This window comes from Oncorhynchus gorbuscha, linkage group LG09 (assembly GCF_021184085.1).
Source record: "Oncorhynchus gorbuscha isolate QuinsamMale2020 ecotype Even-year linkage group LG09, OgorEven_v1.0, whole genome shotgun sequence".
NCBI lineage: Eukaryota > Metazoa > Chordata > Actinopteri > Salmoniformes > Salmonidae > Oncorhynchus > Oncorhynchus gorbuscha.
In genome coordinates, this window is record NC_060181.1 from 90,387,807 (window position 1) to 90,410,778 (window position 22,972).

Below are 22,972 nucleotides of genomic sequence, written 5' to 3' on the forward strand. Positions count from 1 at the left end.
GAGCATCCTGTCGGGCCGTATCATCGCCCACCACCGTACGGCAGCTGCTCCACCCATAACCGTAAGACTCTCCAGAGGGTAGTGGGGTCTGCACAACACATCACCGGGTGCAAACTACCTGCCCTCCAGGACACCTACACCACCCGATGTCACAGGATGTTAGATATTGGATGTTAGATATTGTTAGATATTACTGCATGGTCGGAACTAGAAGCACAAGAATTTCGCTACACTTGCATTAACATCTGCTAACTACATACATATTTGTATGTGACAAATACATTTGATTTGATTTGACCTGGCCATCTAGATTTGTGAAAGTGTATAAGCTAATGATCCATCATGTACTGTATGACATTCCTGGGAGTGTGTAAACTTACATTTTTTATTACCAAAGCATCTTTATATGTTCTCTATAGCTATGTACTTGAAAATGTATAAATTATCAATTCGGCACATTTAGGCAGACATCTCCTGGCAGACTTGATACAACATTTTGTGCAGTAATGTAATTCTTCACTGGATCAGTCTGAAACTTTGCACACACACTGTTGCCATCTGGTGGCCAACATCTAAATTACACCTTGACTCCTATCTGAAAGTATGGCCATTCTCCTACATTTCAATGATGGAAAAATACAAAATAGAAAAAACATGTTTTACCAGATCTAATGTGTTATATTCTCCTACATTCATTTCACATTTCCACAAACTTCAAAGTGTTTCCTTTCAAATGGTATCAAGAATATGCATATCCTTGCTTCAGGTCCTGAGCTACAGGCAGTTAGCTTGGGTTATGTCATTTTAGATGAAAATTGAAAAAAAGGGTATGATCCTTGAGGTTCATGATCATTACACAGGTGCACCTTGTGCTGGGGGACAATAAAAGGCCACTCTAAATGTGCAGATTTGACACACAACACAATGCCACATATGTCTCAAGTTTTGAGGGAGTGTGCAATTGACATGCTGACTGCAGGAATGTCCACCAGAGCTGTTGCCAGAGAATTGAATGTTAATTTCTCTTCCATAAGCTGCCTCCAACATTGTTTTAGGGAATTTGTCAGCACGTCCAACCGGCCTCACAACCACAGACCACGTGTATGGCGTCGTGTGGGCGAGCGGTTTGCGATCAGAGTGCCCCATGGTGGCGGTGGGGTAATGGTATGGGCAGGCATAAACTAGGGACAGCAAACACAATTGCATTTTATCGATGGCAATTTGAATGCACAGAGATATCGTGACGAGATCCTTCTGTAGCTCAGTTGGTAGAGCATGGCGCTTGTAACGCCAGGGTAGTGGGTTCGATCCCCGGGACCACCCATACGTAGAATGTATGCACACATGACTGTAAGTCGCTTTGGATAAAAGCGTCTGCTAAATGGCATATATTATCGTGCCATTCATCCGTCACCATCACCTCATGTTTCAGCATGATAATGCACGGCCCCGTGTTGCAAGGATCTGTACACAATTCCTGGAAACTGAAAATGTCCCAGTTCTTCCATGGCCTGCATACTCACCAAACATGTCACCAATTGAGCATGTTTGGGATGTTCTGGATCAACATGTATGACAGCATATACGACAACCCTGTTCCAGTTCCTGCCAATATCCAGCAACTTTGCACAGCCATTGAAGAGGAGTGGGACAACATTCCACAGGCCACAATCAACAGCCTGATCAACTCTATGCAAAAGAGAATGTGCTGCGCTGCATGAGGCAAATGGCGGTCACACCAGATACTGACTGGTTTTCTGATCCACGCCCCTACTTTTTTTTAAAGGTTTATGTGACCAACATATGTATATCTGTATTCCCAGTCATGTGAAATCCATAGATTAGGACCTATCCATAGATTAGGACCTAGATCCATAGATTAGGACCTAGATTAGGACCTTTATTTCAATGGACTGATTTCCTGATATGAACTGTAACTCAGTAAAATCTTGGACATTGTTGCATGTTGCGTATATATTTTTGTTCAGTGTATTTTGGATTCTGATATGGTACAACCGTTGATCTTAGCTCAAGAGGCATTTGTAAGTTATATTCTTCAAGAATCGATGTCATTAATTTGATAAGGCAATAAATAGATGGAATAGATACAGCAACCGTGGATTTCCTCTAAACTTGCTCTATTTTTCTTAACCTTAGTCTGTGGGATCTTTCAACACAAAATATCTCACAACCATCCCTCCCTTCCCCTTTCCATTGCTTCATCTAAGCTATATGCACTACCTTTCAAAAGTTTGGGGTCACTTAGAAATGTCCTTGTTTTCGACAGAAAACCTTTTTTTTTGTCCATTAAAATAACATCAAATTGATCAGAAATACAGTGCAGACATTGTAAATTTTGTAAATGACTATTGTAGCTGGAAACGGCTGATTTTTAATGATATTTACATAGGTGTACAGAGGCCCATTATCAGCAACCATCACTCCTGTGTTCCAATGGCACATTGTGTTAGCTAATCAAAGTTTATGAGTAAGAGGACAAGTACATTAGAGTGTCTAGTTTGAGAAACAGACGCCTCACAGACACTCTAATATACTTTTCCTCTTGCTCAGTTGTGCACCGGGGCCACCCACCTCTATTTCAATTCTGTTAGAGCCAGTTTGCACTGTTCTGTGAAGGGAGTAGTACGAGCGTAGTACGAGATCTTCAGTTTCTTGGCAATTTCTCGCATGGAATAGCCTTCATTACTCAGAACAAGAATAGAGTTTCAGAAGAAAGTTATTTGTTTCTGGCCATTTTCAGCCTGTAATCGAGCCCACAAATGCTGATGCTCCAGATACTCAACTAGTCTAAAGAAGGCCAGTTTTATTGCTTCTTTAATCAGAACAACAGTTTTCAGCTGTGCGAACATAATTGCAAATGGGTTTTCTAATGATCAATTACCCTTTTAAAATGATTAACTTGGATTAGCTAACACAGTATGCCACTGGAACACATGAGTAATGGTTGATGATAATGGGCCTCTCTGTACGCCTATGTAGATATTCCTTTAAAAATCTGCCGTTTACAGCTACAATAGTCATTTACAACATTAACAATGTCTACACTGTATTTCTGATCAATTTGATGTTATTTTAATGGACAAAAATAAGGACATTTCTAAGTGACCCCAAACTTTTGAACGGTAGTGTATATATATTATAACCAATGGCGCAATAGCTTTAAACTTTACTTGAACCACTTGCTTATTATACATCGTCTGTAGGAGACATTCTTGCTTCAGCTCTTGTAATTTAGCGTTTCAGAGTACATATTTACATTATTGTGTCAATATCTGTCTCAACACTTGGCCTACATCTGAGCCGCTTGATTTACAGTGAAGGACTTAGATATCCAGTTTAAGCCAACAGAGAATGAGATAGATGTAACAACTGTCTGTTCGGCTGAGACGTCTAGTTAAGGATTTGTGTGTTTTTGGCCCTTCCAGGTGCCGCCTGACCTGCAGAATGAGGTTCTGATGAGTCTACTAGAGACGGATCCTGACGTGGTGGATTACCTCCTGAGGAGGAAGGATTCTCAGCACTCGTGAGTGTGTGGCCTTTTGTGTGCTTAGATATGGACGATTGGACGTGATGCTGTGCCTCTGCCAAATGGGCATCAGGTGGCTTAGTAGTTAAGAGCGTTGGGCCAGTAACTGAAATGTCGCTGGTTTGAATCCCTAAGCTGACTAGGTGAAAAATATGTCCTTAACCCTACTTGCTCTGGATGAGATAACATCTGCTACATGACAAAAAATGTAAAAGCTCTGTGAAAATCCTGTACAGTGATGTATGGGGCTCTGAGAAGGTACTGGAGCACCCCCTGGTGGTATTATTGTGTATTTTCACTTCTTACCAAAACATCATCGTGATGACATATTGTTTCAGTTTTCTTACCTAAACATCATCGTGATGACATATAGTTTCAGTTTTCTTACCTAAACATCATTGTGATGACATAGTTTCAGTTTTCTTACCTAAACATCATCGTGATGACATATTGTTTCAGTTTTCTTACCTAAACATCATTGTGATGACATAGTTTCAGTTTTCTTACCTAAACATCATTGTGATGACATATAGTTTCAGTTTTCTTACCTAAACATCATTGTGATGACATATAGTTTCAGTTTTCTTACCTAAACATCATCGTGATGACATAGTTTCAGTTTTCTTACCTAAACATCATCGTGATGACATATAGTTTCAGTTTTCTTACCTAAACATCATCGTGATGACATATAGTTTCAGTTTTCTTACCTAAACATCATCGTGATGACATATAGTTTCAGTTTTCTTACCTAAACATCATTGTGATGACATATAGTTTCAGTTTTCTTACCTAAACATCATTGTGATGACATATAGTTTCAGTTTTCTTACCTAAACATCATTGTGATGACATATAGTTTCAGTTTTCTTACCTAAACATCATTGTGATGACATATAGTTTCAGTTTTCTTACCTAAACATCATTGTGATGACATATAGTTTCAGTTTTTTCTTTTCTTACCTAAACATCATTGTGATGACATATAGTTTCAGTTTTCTTACCTAAACATCATTGTGATGACATATAGTTTCAGTTTTCTTACCTAAACATCATTGTGATGACATATAGTTTCAGTTTTCTTACCTAAACATCATTGTGATGACATATAGTTTCAGTTTTCTTACCTAAACATCATTGTGATGACATATAGTTTCAGTTTTCTTACCTAAACATCATTGTGATGACATATAGTTTCAGTTTTCTTACCTAAACATCATTGTGATGACATATAGTTTCAGTTTTCTTACCTAAACATCATTGTGATGACATATAGTTTCAGTTTTCTTACCTAAACATCATTGTGATGACATATAGTTTCAGTTTTCTTACCTAAACATCATTGTGATGACATATAGTTTCAGTTTTCTTACCTAAACATCATTGTGATGACATATAGTTTCAGTTTTCTTACCTAAACATCATTGTGATGACATATAGTTTCAGTTTTCTTACCTAAACATCATTGTGATGTTTCAGTTTTCATAAACATCATTGTTGACATCAGTTTTCTTACCTAAACATCATTGTGATGACATATAGTTTCAGTTTTCTTACCTAAACATCATTGTGATGACATATAGTTTCAGTTTTCTTACCTAAACATCATTGTGATGACATAGTTTCAGTTTTCTTACCTAAACATCATTGTGATGACATATAGTTTCAGTTTTCTTACCTAAACATCATTGTGATGACATATAGTTTCAGTTTTCTTACCTAAACATCATTGTGATGACATATAGTTTCAGTTTTCTTACCTAAACATCATTGTGATGACATATAGTTTCAGTTTTCTTACCTAAACATCATTGTGATGACATATAGTTTCAGTTTTCTTACCTAAACATCATTGTGATGACATATAGTTTCAGTTTTCTTACCTAAACATCATTGTGATGACATATAGTTTCAGTTTTCTTACCTAAACATCATTGTGATGACATATAGTTTCAGTTTTCTTACCTAAACATCATTGTGATGACATATAGTTTCAGTTTTCTTACCTAAACATCATTGTGATGACATATAGTTTCAGTTTTCTTACCTAAACATCATTGTGATGACATATAGTTTCAGTTTTCTTACCTAAACATCATTGTGATGACATATAGTTTCAGTTTTCTTACCTAAACATCATTGTGATGACATATAGTTTCAGTTTTCTTACCTAAACATCATTGTGATGACATATAGTTTCAGTTTTCTTACCTAAACATCATTGTGATGACATATAGTTTCAGTTTTCTTACCTAAACATCATTGTGATGACATATAGTTTCAGTTTTCTTACCTAAACATCATTGTGATGACATATAGTTTCAGTTTTCTTACCTAAACATCATTGTGATGACATATAGTTTCAGTTTTCTTACCTAAACATCATTGTGATGACATATAGTTTCAGTTTTCTTACCTAAACATCATTGTGATGACATATAGTTTCAGTTTTCTTACCTAAACATCATTGTGATGACATATAGTTTCAGTTTTCTTACCTAAACATCATTGTGATGACATATAGTTTCAGTTTTCTTACCTAAACATCATTGTGATGACATATAGTTTCAGTTTTCTTACCTAAACATCATTGTGATGACATATAGTTTCAGTTTTCTTACCTAAACATCATTGTGATGACATATAGTTTCAGTTTTCTTACCTAAACATCATCATTTTCTTACCTAAACATCATTGTGATGACATATAGTTTCAGTTTTCTTACCTAAACATCATTGTGATGACATATAGTTTCAGTTTTCTTACCTAAACATCATTGTGATGACATATAGTTTCAGTTTTCTTACCTAAACATCATTGTGATGACATATAGTTTCAGTTTTCTTACCTAAACATCATTGTGATGACATATAGTTTCAGTTTTCTTACCTAAACATCATTGTGATGACATATAGTTTCAGTTTTCTTACCTAAACATCATTGTTGACATTAGTTTCCTTTTCTTACCTAAACATCATTGTGATGACATATAGTTTCAGTTTTCTTACCTAAACATCATTGTGATGACATATAGTTTCAGTTTTCTTACCTAAACATCATTGTGATGACATATAGTTTCAGTTTTCTTACCTAAACATCATTGTGATGACATATAGTTTCAGTTTTCTTACCTAAACATCATTGTGATGACATATAGTTTCAGTTTTCTTACCTAAACATCATTGTGATGACATATAGTTTCAGTTTTCTTACCTAAACATCATTGTGATGACATATAGTTTCAGTTTTCTTACCTAAACATCATTGTGATGACATATAGTTTCAGTTTTCTTACCTAAACATCATTGTGATGACATTGTTTCAGATGATGACATATAGTTTCAGTTTTCTTTTCTTACCTAAACATCATTGTGATGACATATAGTTTCAGTTTTCTTACCTAAACATCATTGTGATGACATATAGTTTCAGTTTTCTTACCTAAACATCATTGTGATGACATATAGTTTCAGTTTTCTTACCTAAACATCATTGTGATGACATATAGTTTCAGTTTTCTTACCTAAACATCATTGTGATGACATATAGTTTCAGTTTTCTTACCTTCATTGTGATGACATATAGTTTCAGTTTTCTTACCTAAACATCATTGTGATGACATATAGTTTCAGTTTTCTTACCTAAACATCATTGTGATGACATATAGTTTCAGTTTTCTTACCTAAACATCATTGTGATGACATATAGTTTCAGTTTTCTTACCTAAACATCATTGTGATGACATATAGTTTCAGTTTTCTTACCTAAACATCATTGTGATGACATATAGTTTCAGTTTTCTTACCTAAACATCATTGTTTTAGTTTCTTTTCTTACCTAAACATCATTGTGATGACATATAGTTTCAGTTTTCTTACCTAAACATCATTGTGATGACATATAGTTTCAGTTTTCTTACCTAAACATCATTGTGATGACATATAGTTTCAGTTTTCTTACCTAAACATCATTGTGATGACATATAGTTTCAGTTTTCTTACCTAAACATCATTGTGATGACATATAGTTTCAGTTTTCTTACCTAAACATCATTGTGATGACATATAGTTTCAGTTTTCTTACCTAAACATCATTGTGATGACATATAGTTTCAGTTTTCTTACCTAAACATCATTGTGATGACATATAGTTTCAGTTTTCTTACCTAAACATCATTGTGATGACATATAGTTTCAGTTTTCTTACCTAAACATCATTGTGATGACATATAGTTTCAGTTTTCTTACCTAAACATCATTGATGACATATAGTTTCAGTTTTCTTACCTAAACATCATTGTGATGACATATAGTTTCAGTTTTCTTACCTAAACATCATTGTGATGACATATAGTTTCAGTTTTCTTATAAACATACAGTTTTCTTACCTAAACATCATTGTGATGACATAGTTTCAGTTTTCTTACCTAAACATCATTGTGATGACATATAGTTTCAGTTTTCTTACCTAAACATCATTGTGATGGCATGTGGTTTTAATGTTCTTACCTAAACATCATTGTGATGGCATGTGGTTTTAATGTTCTTACCTAAACATCATTGTGATGACATAGTTTCAGTTTTCTTACCTAAACATCATTGTGATGACATATAGTTTCAGTTTTCTTACCTAAACATCATTGTGATGACATATAGTTTCAGTTTTCTTACCTAAACATTTTGATGACATATAGTTTCTTTTCTTACCTAAACATCATTGTGATGGCATGTGGTTTCTTAATGTTCTTACCTAAACATCATTGTGATGACATGTGGTTTCAGTTTTCTTACCTAAACATCATTGTGATGACATATAGTTTTAATGTTCTTACCTAAACATCATTGATGATGTTTCAGCAAACATCATTGTGATTTGGTTTTAATGTTCTTACCTAAACATCATTGTGATGGCATGTGGTTTTAATGTTCTTACCTAAACATCATTGTGATGGCATGTGGTTTTAATGTTCTTACCTAAACATCATTGTGATGGCATGTGGTTTTAATGTTCTTACCTAAACATCATTGTGATGACATATAGTTTTAATTTCTTACCTAAACATCATTGTGATGGCATGTGGTTTTAATGTTCTTACCTAAACATCATTGTGATGACATAGTTTCAGTGTTTCTTACCTAAACATCATTGTGATGACATATAGTTTCAGTGTTCTTACCTAAACATCATTGTGATGGCATGTGGTTTTAATGTTCTTACCTAAACATCATTGTGATGACATATAGTTTCAGTTTTCTTACCTAAACATCATTGTGATGACATATAGTTTCAGTTTTCTTACCTAAACATCATCGTGATGGCATGTGGTTTTAATGTTCTTACCTAAACATCATTGTGATGACATATAGTTTCAGTTTTCTTACCTAAACATCATTGTGATGACATATAGTTTCAGTTTTCTTACCTAAACATCATCGTGATGACATATAGTTTCAGTTTTCTTACCTAAACATCATCGTGATGACATATAGTTTCAGTTTTCTTACCTAAACATCATTGTGATGACATATAGTTTCAGTTTTCTTACCTAAACATGAGAAATTACTGCACTGTTGGATCTAGGAACACAAGCATTTTGCTACACCCGCAATAACATCTGCTAAATATGTTGTATGCGACCAATAAAATGAGATTTGATATAATGTAGTTTCCGTTCTCTTACCCAGACATCATTGTGATAACATATCATTTCAGTTGTCTCCCTTCTCTGTACACCATGGTATACTTTGTAACTAGGGCAATGAGTTGTTCCTGGTCAGATAATACCTACTATGGTAAATCTACTGGTCATCATACGTCTCATTTTACATCATGTCTCTTTCTTCTCCTCTCCCCCATAGTGGTCCAGGCCCTCTGAGGACTGAGGATCCCTTCTCTTTGAGGGAGAGGCGTTGCTCCAGTGACTCCAACAAGGCCTCCAGTGGGGATATGTCCCCCTATGACAACAACTCACCAGTTCTGTCGGAGCGGCTGCTCTCCCAGCCCCAGGAGGACAGGAACCTCCTCTCTGATAGGCTGTTCAGGGTTCCAGAGCAGTACACACTGGTTGGCCACGTCAAAGGTCGTCCTAGCATCACCTGTCACTCACCATCCACAGGCAAAGGTGAGCTTCCCAATGGTCGAGTTGTTGGTCATTTAATTTCTGAAAATAGCACAATATGCTGTATTGAATATTGCTACTTAGGCTGAGGAATATGTCTTATTTTTCCATTAGACACACCTGATGAACATGTCTGGGGTGCCTGGCATGCCTCTCTAAGGAAAGGGTTTATGGATCATCACATCACTGGTACATTCATTGTCTTTAAACATAACGTCTCATTCTTTGCTCATTGAAACTTTGCAACCTAGAATAAACATTGTAGACTAGATGGAGTTAGACGTTGATTATTACATTTACATTTACATTACATTTTTTATGTATAAATGGTTTCCCCTAGGTTCCCATGGCGACGTTTGGGAACACGGCTCCTGCGGCTCATCAGAGGGACTCGACCGTCACCAAGGTAACAACAGCAAACTGCCTGTCAGACGAACTTATACCTCATTAGGTGTGCCTGAGTGCAGACCACACCCCCCGGTGATTCGCTGCAGTAGTAGCCCTCTGACGGAGAGAGGGCAAAGACAGCAGGGTACCGACTCATTATTACATCACCGACCACAGGGAAGACCAGGGGCCGACAGCTCAGAGGACCTCGCACTAAGAGGAGGAGTGTCACAGCCTGCCAGTCCTTCCCTCAGAGGCAGGCCTGGCGGCAGGGTGGATGGAAGGCCTCCCCCTCCCTACCCTGGACCTCTCAGAGGAACACACAGAGAATGTTCTCCCTCTACACCTTCCCTCTCCCTCTCCACGCACCAGTGTGTGACCCCACAGAGCCCCCAACGGCCCCCCCAGGGCAGCTGCAGCCCCAGGAACCGGACTGTGGCCCCTAAGAACCCCTCCTCTAGTCCTCTGGAAGGAAAGGTGCCAGTCAGCCTGGAGTGGAAGAGAGAGAGTTGGCAGATATGGAAGCTCTTATCAACAGACAACACAGACACACTACCAGAGACACTGGTGTGATGCGTTGAGTAGAACCACTAACTTTAACTATTGTGTTACCAAGAGGAGAGGAGGGATGGGGGGGGTTCCTGTATGATTATGTTGATATGCTACTTACTGAGATGTGCCAATTGTCTGTGAGTAACGGTGTGTTTGTTTGTTAATGTTGCTGTTTCACTCTCCTCATGTGTTACCTACACTTTTTTCAGAAGCTTGACTCCAACATTTTGTCACTAAGACATACCTTAACAGAGACTCAAGTTAACATCACTGAGATGTGACTATCTGAGTCTTTTGGGGGGCGGGGGCGTAGTAACAAAACACATTATTTTCATACCGTGTCATTTATATGTTTTATAATGTTATTTTTATTCAACTCAGAATAATGGTGTATGAATGAATCTGAATGGATCAGTACTAGTGACTTGTTCATTTTTATATTCTAATATCATCCTATGAGATACAATGCTGATATTATAACCAAAATCAAATACATTTATCGTATTGAAACAAGAGGTGTCTTTGTGCTATTTCTCTGTTGGTGGAGCTGTTGCCAAACAAATGAAAATCCATTGTGTTTTTGTTACTGCCGTTACACTTAAATGTGATGTTTTGGTCACTAGCATTTACAACTAATGTTCATGGCCTTCTGTAACTGATTGTAATAGTCATCCGAACACAACTTTAGCTAATATTAATATTCATCCAAACACAGCTGTAACTGATTCTAATATTCATCCATTCACTCATCCAAACACAGCTGTAACTGATTATAATACTCATCCATTCACTCATCCATTCACAGCTGTAACTGATTATAATACTCATCCAAACACAGCTTTAACTGATTCTAATATTCATCCATTCACTCATCCATTCACAGCTGTAACTGATATTAATATTCATCTAAACACAGCTGTAACTGATTCTAATATTCATCCATTCACTCATCCAAACAAGTGTAACTGATTCTAATAGTCATCCATTCACAACTGTAACTGATTCTAATATTCATCCATTCACTCATCCAAACAAGTGTAACTGATTCTAATAGTCATCCATTCACAACTGTAACTGATTCTAATATTCATCCATTCACTCATCCAAACACAGCTGTAACTGATTCTAATAGTCATCCATTCACAACTGTAACTGATTCTAATAGTCATCCATTCACAACTGTAACTGATTCTAATAGTCATCCATTCACAACTGTAACTGATTCTAATAGTCATCCATTCACTCATCCAAACACAGCTGTAACTGATTCTAATAGTCATCCATTCACAACTGTAACTGATTCTAATAGTCATCCATTCACTCATCCAAACACAAGTGTTACTCTCATCCCCCTGTTTTTATTATGATGGGGAAAATGAAACTTGAACATACAGAACATTATGAATGTAATTCCCCAATATTCAAGATATAACCAAAGTAGTTTGTTATTGAATGTACCAAGTTTTTTTTCTGCCCCCACATCTTAAGGGGAAATGAAGGTACTGCAATATATAAGTCATTACTTTCACTAAGATTTTTGTTGTTTGAATATTTGCTGGCAAATCTTCCCACTGGGCACTCACTGGTTGAATCAAAGTTGTCTCGACGTCATTTCAATTAAATGACATTTTCCCAACGTGGAATAGACGTTGAATTGACGTCTGTGCCCAGTGGGTTGTTTGTTTGTCCCGGGCAAATATTAGGCTTTATGATCTGTTCAGTACAAATGACAGTTAATGTCTCTGATATGAGGTTGCTTACAATGCTAATACGACTTTTTCATTTTCACATTGATTTAACATTACATGCTAATAGTAATGCTTTTTTGTACCTTGTGCCTCATCAGTATTTTCGTTGCAATTAAGCTGCTTTCATTCTGTATAATGCCAGCTTGAACTCTTAAGCCTGATTGTATTACCGTATTGTGCATTTTCCTTTGTCCTCCGTGATGGATGAAATGGGATATTAGTATTTTTATCATCTTGTTTTCATCATCTGTAAAACTATGCATAGAAACTGAAAGTGGCGTGAAACATTGTGGCAATAACCCTTTTACTCTCTTTGAAAAAGCCCTTTAACTCCTACTTCGGAATTTTGTCAGAATCCTCCAACTACTCCCAATGCTTGATTTCTTCTTGCCCTTAATTCTTATGTTCCCACAAAGGGAAGTCAGGAACAATGTAAGTGGTTCATTCTCTAATGAACTGGAGTGGAAGGTGGCTGTTTTGACAGCTCCTCAGACTCCATAAAAATTTAATTCGGGCACATTTCAACACCCTAATGAAGTGCAAGAGCCAGAGGTGTCTGGCCTGTGAGAGAACTCTCTCACTAACCAGGAAGTGGAACAGAGGGTCCCAGACATATCCACAGGGAGTTCACCTATCCTCTCCCGGACTGGACCACAGGCAAACTCGCTTCCTGATTACTGCCTTTTTATGACCAACTTTAAAAGTCCAATGCAGCTGTTTTTATCTCAATATCTCAATAGTTGGGGTAACAACCTTACTGTGATAGTTGGGGTAACAACCTTACTGTGATAGTTGGGGTAACAACCTTACTGTGATAGTTGGGGTAAAACCTTACTGTGATAGTTGGGGTAACAAACTTACTGTGATAGTTGGGGTAACAACCTTACTGTGATAGTTGGGGTAGAAACCTTACTGTGATAGTTGGGGTAGCAACCTTACTGTGATAGTTGGGGTAGCAACCTTACTGTGATAGTTGTGATACTGTGATGGTTGGGGTAACGACCTTACTGTGATAGTTGGGGTAACGACCTTACTGTGATAGTTGGGGTAACGACCTTACTGTGATAGTTGGGGTAACGACCTTACTGTGATAGTTGGGGTAACGACCTTACTGTGATAGTTGGGGTAACTTACTGTGATAGTTGGGGTAACAACCTTACTGTGATAGTTGGGGTAACAACCTTACTGTGATAGTTGGGGTAACGACCTTACTGTGATAGTTGGGGTAACAACCTTACTGTGATAGTTGGGGTAACGACCTTACTGTGATAGTTGGGGTAACGACCTTACTGTGATAGTTGGGGTAACAACCTTACTGTGATAGTTGGGGTAACAACCTTACTGTGATAGTTGGGGTAACAACCTTACTGTGATAGTTGGGGTAACAACCTTACTGTGATAGTTGGGGTAACGACCTTACTGTGATAGTTGGGGTAACAACCTTACTGTGATAGTTGGGGTAACAAGCTTACTGTGATTGTTTTCAATTAAAATGGTCAAAAAGAAACAAAAATAGCTTGTTAGCAGATAGAAATGTATCGCAATCATTTTGCGAGGACTGTCTGTGAGTGGATCGAGAGGAGAAAACAAAACACGTGTTGTTATTATCTTTCTTGTTGGTCTATGAACAAAACAGGCTGAAATTTCAGGCGATCTTTTCAAACAGCAATTACACTAAAACGCCATTAGCATAATTGTCACAATTTCACAGTATTTTTCCAACCTCATAGCGTGGAAATATATATAAATGTTATTGACTGCACTGAGCCTTTAAGTGGGGCAAGTACCATGAAGTCCAAGGAACGGTCCGTAGATCTCAGACATGCATTGTGATGAGGCATATATCTGGGGAAGGGTATAAAGCAATTTCTAGAGTGTTGAAAGTTTCCAAAAGCACAATAATCTCCATCATTGGGAAATTGAAAAAATATGGAACTACCTCGACTCTGCGCAGAGCTGAATGTCCTACCAAACTAAGCAACCGGGAAAGAAGGACTTTGGACCAAGAAGCCCATGACCACTCTGCTAGAACTACAGAGTTCCTTGGCTGAGATGTCTACAGCACTTCACCAATCTGGGCTTTATGTGAGAGTGGCCAGATGGAAGCCACTCCTGAGAAAAAGGCACATGACAGCACGCCTGGAGTTTACAAAACGGCATGGCAAAGACTCTGAGAGCATAAGCCAAAAGATTCTGTGGTCTCATGAGACAAAAACAGAACTGTTTGGACTGAATGCAAAGCGCAGACAAAAAACAGACCCAGCTCATCTCCCGTCTAACACCATTCCTAATTCAAACAATCAAATGAAATCTTATTTGTCACTTGCGCATACAAACAACGTGAAGAATTTACAATGACTTACGAATCCTTAACCAACAATGCAGGTTTTTTTTATTAAAATGTAAGCAAGATAAATCTGCTAAATAAAATGAAGGAAAAAGAATAACACAATAAAATAACGATAAGGAGGCTGTATATGAAGGGTACCGATACAGAGTCAATGTGCAGGGGTACGGGATAGTCGAGGTAATATGTACTCTAGATGTAGGTAGAGGTAGTGACATTGCATAGATAATAAACAGAGTATTAGCAGAGCATGTAGTGTGTGTGTGTGTGTGTGTGTGTGTGTGTGTGTGTGTGTGTGTGTGTGTGTGTGTGTGTGTGTGTGTGTGTGTGTGTGTGTGTGTGTGTGTGTGTGTGTGTGTGTGTGTGTGTGTGTGTGTGTGTGTGTGTAGTATGTGTGTGTGTGTGGTTAATGTCCAGTGAGTGTACGTCGAGCCTGTGCAAAAGAGTCAGTGAAAAACAATTAGAATAAATACGAATAAAAAAGGGGGTCAATGCAGATAGTCCAGGTAGCCATTTGTTTAACTGTTCAGCAGTCTTATAACTTGGGGGTAGAAGCTGTTCAGGAGCCTTTTGGTCCCATACTTGGTGCTATCGCTTGCTATGCGGTAGCAGACAGAACAGTCTTTGATCATTTTTTGGGCCTTCCTGGTATAGAGGTCCTGGATGACAGGAAGCTCGGCCCCAGTGATGTACTGGGCCGTACACACCAGTGGAGGCTCCTCAGAGGAAGAATGGGAGGACCATCCTCCACAGTGAATTTCATACAAATGTAAATTCTAAAACGTTAAAGTTATCATTTTTAGATAAAACTATACTACATATAATCACATCACCAAATAATTGATTAAATCTCACTATTTAATTGATTAAATTCCCCTACACTCTGTAGGGTATCACCATAGTGTAGCCAGAAGACAGCTAGCTTCCTTCCTTCTCTGGGTACACTGACCTCGATACAAAATGTCAGAGGTTCATGGTGCGCCTTCCATAGACTTAAACAGAAATTATAACAAATGTGTCTCTTGACCTGTGTGCACCTACAGTACCAGTCAAAGTTTTGGACATAACTACTCATTCAAGGGTTTTTCTTTATTATTTATCTTTCTTTTACTATTTTCTACATTCTAGAATAATAGTAAAGACATCAAAACTATGAAATAACGCATTTGGAATCATGTAGTAACAAAAAAGTGTTAAACAAATCAAAATATATTTTATATTGAGATTATTCAAAGTAGCCACCCTTTGCCTTGATGACAACTTTGCACACTTTTGGTATTCTCTCAATCAGCTTCACCTGGAATGCTTTTCTAGCAGTCTTGAAGGAGTTTCCACATATGCTCAGCTTTGTTTGGTTACTACATGATTCCATATGTGTTATTTTAATAGTTTTGATGTCTTCACTATTATTCTATAATGTAGAAAATAGTAAAAATAAAGAAAAACCCTTGAATGAGTAGATGTGTCCAAACTTTAGACTGGTACTATACGTTGTAAACGTTCATTCATAGGCTAGATTATAGCAACCTCATGATCGGTATAGGAAAATAATGACTACCATGTAGTAGCCTAAAACTTTCGCTGTTACATTGAACTGGGAGAATGGAATATCCAATATGCTGTAATAGAAATATGGCCATGTGCATAAAAATATTTTTCGTCCTCCCTCATCTTAAACGACACTGACCGCCACTGGTACACACTACCCAATATGGCAACTTGCGGTCAGATGCCGAGCAGTTGCCATACCAAGCAGTGATGCCACAAGCCAGGATGCTCTCGATGTTGCAGCTGTAGAACTTTTTGAGGATCTGAGGACCCATGCCAAATCTTTTCAGCCTCCTGAGGGGAAATATGCATTGTCATAAGCATTGTCATTCTGGACTGTCTTGGTGTGTTTGGACCATGATAGGTCCTTGGTGATGTGGAAACCAAGGAAATTTAACCTCTCGACCCGATGCCTTGCAGCCCTGTCGATGTGAATGGGGGCGTGCTTGACCCTCCTTTTACTGTAGTCCATGAGCAGCTTCTTTGTCTTGCTCACATCGAGGGAGCAGTTGTTTTCCTGGCACCACACGGCCAGGTCTCTGACCTCCTCCCTATAGGTTGTCTCATCGTCAGTGATCAGGCCTACCACCGTCGTGTCGTTGTAAAACTTGATGGTGTTGGAGTCGTACGTGGCACCACAGTCCTGGGTGAACAGGGAGTACTAGAGGGGACTAAGCACGCACCCCTGAGGGTCCCCTGTGTTGAGGGTCAGTGTGGTGGATGTGTTGTTGCCTACTCTCACCACCGGTGGGCGGTCTGTCTTGAAGTCCAGGATCCAGTTGCAGAGGGAGGTGTTCAGTTCCATGGTCTTTAGCTTAGTGATGAGCTTGGAGGGCACTATGGTATTGAGTGCTGCACTGTGGTGAATAAGCAGCATTTTCACATAGGTGTCAAGGTCGGAAAGGGCAGTGTTGAGTGTAATAGAGATTGCGTCATCTGTGGATCTGTTGGGGCGGTATGGCATGGGTCTAGGGTTTCTGGGACGATGGTGTTGATGTGAGCCATGACCAGCCTTTCAAATAACTTCCTGGCTACAGATTTGAGTGCTACGGGGTTTAGTCATTATTATGGCAGGTTACCTTGGAGTTCTTGGGCACAGGGACTATGGTGGTCTGCTTGAAACATGTAGGTATTACAGACTGGGTCAGGGAGAGTTTGAAAATGTCAGTGAAGTCACATGCCAGCTGGTCAATGCTTGCTCTGAGTACGCTTCCTGGTAATCCGTCTGGCCCTGTGGCCTTGTAAATGTTAACCTGTTTAAGGTTTTTACTCGAAGGGGTGCGATTTCAACCAAAAACGACGAGCTTACCTCAGAGAATGTGAAGCTGAAAGTTAGTCTAGAAGAACAGGAAAAGCGTTCCCGGAGACAGAACATACGTGTGACCGGAATCCCAGAAGGGCCGGAAGGGCACAATCCTACCCAGTTCATGGCCTCTTTCCTGCAAGACTTCCTCGGCGGAGAGACGTTTGACAGGCCCCCCAGTCATCGACATGGCGCATTGCACTCTAGCAGCAATCAACTCTCTCCTGTCTCAGCTACAACTATCTGGGGTGCTGCTAAAGCAACCATAAAGGGTTATATCATTTCCCAAGCCTTTCTGATCAAGAAGCTTAGAATGGAAAATAGGGAAAAAATTGGAGGCGGAAGTAAAGCCTGTAGAACTTTTTCATAAACAACAACCAACCCAGGCAAACAGGAAGTCACTAGTTTGTGCTAAGGCCAAACTCTATTTAGATCATACAAAGCATGTAAAAAATAAGTTTTTTACTGAGCAAAAATATTATGAGTTTGGTAACAGTCCGAGCCATCTACTTGTACACTTGAACACCAAATATTTCAAAATACTTTTGTAATACAACGTTAGGTAATACCCTCTTGAAGCTAGGGGGCAGAATTTTCACTTTTGGATAAATAGCGTGCCCAATTTCAACTTCCTGCTACTCATGTCAAGAATATAAGATATGCATATTGTTCATATATGTGGATAGGAAACAATCTGAAGTTTCTAAAACTGTTTGAATCATGTCTGTGAGTATAACAGAACTTATGTAGCAGGCAAAACCCAGAGGACTAACTGTTCAGATTTTTCCCTCTCTGTTCCCTGTATGGGTTATTTCATAGGAACCTATTTTCAGTTCCTACCGCTTCCACTGGATGTTGCCAGCCATTGGAATTTGGTTGAGGTTATTCCTTTGTGCAATGAAGAAGTAGGCCAACACGGAACTGGGGACACTTTTGTGAGTTGCGCAAGACGTAAAAAGCAGCTTTTCTTTCCTGTATTGAATACAGATTGCCTCGTCTACAATTTGATCGATTATTAACGTTTAAAAATACCTATCGTTGTATTACAAAAGTAGTTGGAAATATTTTGCCAAAGTTTATAGGCAACTTTTGAAATATTTTGTAGTGACGTTGCGTTTTTGTAAGCTTTTTTCTGGATCAAACACGCTTTATAAATGGACATGTTGGATATATATGGACAGAATTAATCGAACAAAAGGACCAATTGTGATGTTTATGGGACATATTGGAGTGCCAACAAAATAAGCTTGTCAAAGGTAATGCATGTTTTATATTTTATTTCAGCGTTTTGTGTAGCGCCTGCAGGGTTGTAATATGCTAGCTCCTCTGTTCACTGCTGGTGCAGATGGTGCAGGCTATCATATAATAGATTCTTATGCTTTCGCCGAAAAGCATTTTTTAAATCTGACATGTTGGCTGGATTCACAACGAGTGTAGCTTTAATTGATTATCTTATGTGTGATTTAATGAAAGTTAGAATTTTATAGTATTTTATTTGAATCTGGCGCTCTGCATTTCCCCTGGCAATTGGCCAGTTGAGACATTTGCGTCCCGCCTATCACTAAGAGGTTTTAAGAAATAACAGAATAAAATATGTATTAAGTCTATAAGGATGGCAGATGGCTTCGCTTCTTATGATCCATTGCTTATCAATAATGTTTTGTGATTTCTAAAAAATCTCTTTATACTTCACAAAGTACAAGATGGAAAAACAAAATAACAAAATATCTGAATAAGATCATCTTGTCCACTATATCAGATGAGCATAACAAATAAACTAAATGCTATCTTTACTCCTGAAGAGGTTTGGGAAACAATTAAGGCAATGCCTTCTGGCAAGGCACCCGGCCTAGACTGCTTTCCGGCAGTTCTACAAGCTTTGACCTGATATATACCCTATCTTCATGCCTGCTCTAAATGATATGTTCTAAAGAGACATCATTCCAGAGTCCTGAAAAACTGCATCCATTAGCCTGATACTATAAAAGGACAAAAACGCATTAAACTCCTCTTCGTTTAGACCTATCAGTTTGCTAGGAGTTCATGTTAAAATAATCTTTAAGACACTTGCTTTCAGGATGGAGGTCCTACTTCCAGACTTCATTAAACCTGATTAGACTGACTTTGTCAGATCCAGATTTGGAAAGGACAATGTGAGGACGCCATCTTTCCCAATGCAGAAAACGCCTACGATAGAGTTGAGTGGAAATTATTCTTTGCTGTATTAGAAAAAGTTAATCTGGATAACCATTTTATTAATTTAGTACAATTACTTTATTCTGACTATCAGCGGCAGATAAAACAAATGGTAAATTATCAGAAAGATTTCCTAACAGTAGGGGCTGTTGTCAAGGCTGTCCTTTATCTCCTGCTCTGTTCTCGTTCGTCATAGAACCACTGGCTGAGGCAATAAGTTATAATATAACATCAGGGACGTCTCTATTGGTGACGAAGAGCATAGAATTCCATGATTTACTGATGATGTGCTTGAATCCAGACCAGAGACCTCTGTCACTGCAGTAATGAACATCATATCTGAATATGGTAACCTGTCAGGGTACAAAATTAACATGGATAAATCCATGGCTTTAGATTTGAATATCCCCGCTACAATCAACTTAGAAACTATATCTCCAGTCTAATTGCCTGAAACTTAAAATACTTGAGCATCTATGTTACTCCAAATCTTAAAGACCTGTTCACTTCAAATTACATGCCTTTGGGTAAAAAGATTAAACGGGGCTTGGTTAACTGGTCTACCGTGCCAAACTCTTTTTTTGGCAGGATTTATGTCGTCAGGATGAATATCCTTCCTCGGCTAAATTATTTATTCCAAAATATCCCCTGACAACTATCTCAGTCCTTTTTTAACGAAAATGAAGGCCAATATCTCTAAATATTTATGGAACAATAAGAAACCTAGAACAAATTTACCAAACAAATTTTAAGCCTATGGATTTAAGAGGGGTCTTTTTTGCCAAATTTGCAACTATATTACTGGTCTGCTCAGATCAAGCACACGTTTAGTTGGTGCCTAAACAGATGCCACTTACTTTGGGTTGGGATGGAATCAATAGCATGTCAACCAAGAGCCATAGCTTCCTTATCATTTATTAATTGCTTTGAAAAGATCCTGGCCTTATCAGGTACTTGCAGATTCCAGACCTTAAATCCCTTGTCACCGATTGCTCTTAATCCGATTGCCCTTAATGTTTCAGATGTAAATAGCACCTTGATTTTTTTCCTTTTTTTATTTCATGCATGTTTTTTGGTGCTGTAGCAGAATCCAGTCTTATTGGAATTATATTCATTTACACACCCAGAAGGATCTTGGGTAGACAATTTGCTTTTTCACCAAATTTATGTTTGCTCTACTTTGATTGTAACAATGTGTTTGACCCTGACTCTGAACGTCTGTTCAATACCCTTGTTTACTTAGCAAAAACATTTATTTTGTTATTATGGTCTACACCTAAAATACCATCTGCGAGAATGTGGCTTTCTCAAGCTTCTGCTATTCTACCCCGAGAGAAACTTACCTTTGATTTACTCAAGAAGTCTGACACATATTGTAAAATTTGGTCTCCATTGTGGTCCTATGTAGAAAACCTCCCATTAATGCCCCATGTTATTGCTGTGATGTTTGTATAATATTTTGCTGTATCCATATTCATTTTATTGTACTTGGTCTGTGTGGTGCACTTTGTTTGGTTGTTTATTTAATAAACCCCTGTTAAAATTATAATTAAAGATAATTACAAAAATAAAGGTCTTACTCACATCTGCTATGGAGAGCGTGATCACACAGTCATTTGGAACAGCTGGTGTTCTCATGCATGGTTCAGTGTTGAATGCCTAGTAGCGAGTATAGAAGGCATTTAGCTCGTCTGGTAGACTCACGTCAATGTGCAGCTTGCAGCTTGGTATCCCTTTGTAATCCGTGATAGTTTGCAAGCCCTGTCACATGTGATGAGCATCAGAGCCGGTGTAGTATTATTCGAGCCGGTGTAGTAGTATTCTAAGCGATATCATGACCGCCATCAATAAGAGACATTACTGTGCAACTGTATTCATCGACCTGGCCAAGGCTTTCGACTCTGTCAATCACCACATTCTAATCAGCAGACTACACAGCTTTGGTTTCTCAAATGACTGCCTCGCCTGGTTCACCAACTACTTCTCAGACAGAGTTCAGTGTGTCAAATCGGAGGGCCTATTGTCCGGACCTCTGGCAGTCTCTATGGGGCCGACTCTCTTCTCGGTATACATCAATGATGTCGCTCTTGCAGCTGGTGATTCTCTGATCCACCTCTACGCAGATGACACCATTCTGTATATTTCTGTCCCTTCTTTGGACACTGTTTTAACCTCTTCATACTCTAGGGGCAGTATTTCATTTTTGGATAAAAAGACGTGCCCGTTTTAAGCGCAATATTTTGTCATAAAAAGATGCTCGACTATGCATAGAATTGATAGCTTTGGAAAGAAAACACTCTGACGTTTCCAGAACTGCAAAGATATTCACTGTGAGTACCCTAGAACAGAAGCTTCAGTCAAAACCAAGATGAAACTGCAACCAGGAAATGAACAGGATTTCTGAGGCTCTGTTTTTCATTATCTCCTTATATGGCTGTGAATGCGACAGGAATGAGCCTGCCCTTTCTATCGTTTCCCAAGGGGTCTCCAGCATTGTGACGTATTTGCAGGCATATCATTGGAAGATTGACCATAAGAGACTATATTTGCCAAGTGTCCACGGTGTCCTGCGTGGAAATTGGTGCGCAAAACTCAGCTGCTGGTATTTTTCCATGGGATTCTGAGACGAAAGCATGCTTCCACGAACGGCATATCAATGAATAGATATGTGACAAAACACCTTGAGGATTGATTCAAACAACGTTTGCCATGTTTCGGTCGATATTATGGAGTTAATTCGGAAAAAAGTTTGACGTTTTGGTCACTGAATTTTCGGTTCTTTTTCAGTAGCCAAATGTGATGTACAAAACTGAGCGATTTGTCCTACACAAAATAATCTTTCAGGAAAAACTGGACATCTGCTATGTAACTGAGAGTCTCCTCATTGAAAACATTCGAAGTTCTTCAAAGGTAAATTATTTTATTTGATTGCTTTTCTGGTTTTTGTGAAAATGTTGCGTGCTAAATGCTACGCTAAATGGTATGCTAGCTATCAACACTCTTACACAAATGATTAATTTTCTATGGTTCAAAAGGATATTTTGAAAATCTGAGATGACAGTGTTGTTAAGAAAAGGCTAAGCTTGAGAACAGGCATATTTATTTCATTTTATTTGCGATTTTTAGAAATCGTTAACGTTGCGTTATGGTAATGAGCCTGAGGGTGTAGTCACGATCCCGGATCCGGGATGGCTAAGATCAAGATTAACTAACCTCCAGACAAGCT

The 22,972-nt window shown here is 38.3% G+C and overlaps 1 protein-coding gene across 2 annotated transcripts in view; it reads left to right on the top strand.

Moving 5' to 3' along the window:
- Positions 1-10,884, top strand: part of LOC124044256 (rho GTPase-activating protein 6-like) — a 76,714-nt gene extending 65,830 nt beyond the window's left edge. For both annotated transcript variants that reach the window (XM_046363871.1, XM_046363872.1), the window contains exons 10-13: positions 3,447-3,544; positions 9,406-9,668; positions 9,780-9,854; positions 10,006-10,884. In XM_046363871.1, the coding sequence (XP_046219827.1) occupies positions 3,447-3,544; positions 9,406-9,668; positions 9,780-9,854; positions 10,006-10,625 (1,056 nt within the window). In that variant the 3' untranslated portion in view covers positions 10,626-10,884. The remainder of the gene's footprint in view (positions 1-3,446; positions 3,545-9,405; positions 9,669-9,779; positions 9,855-10,005) is intronic.
- Positions 10,885-22,972: the final 12,088 nt, after the last annotated feature.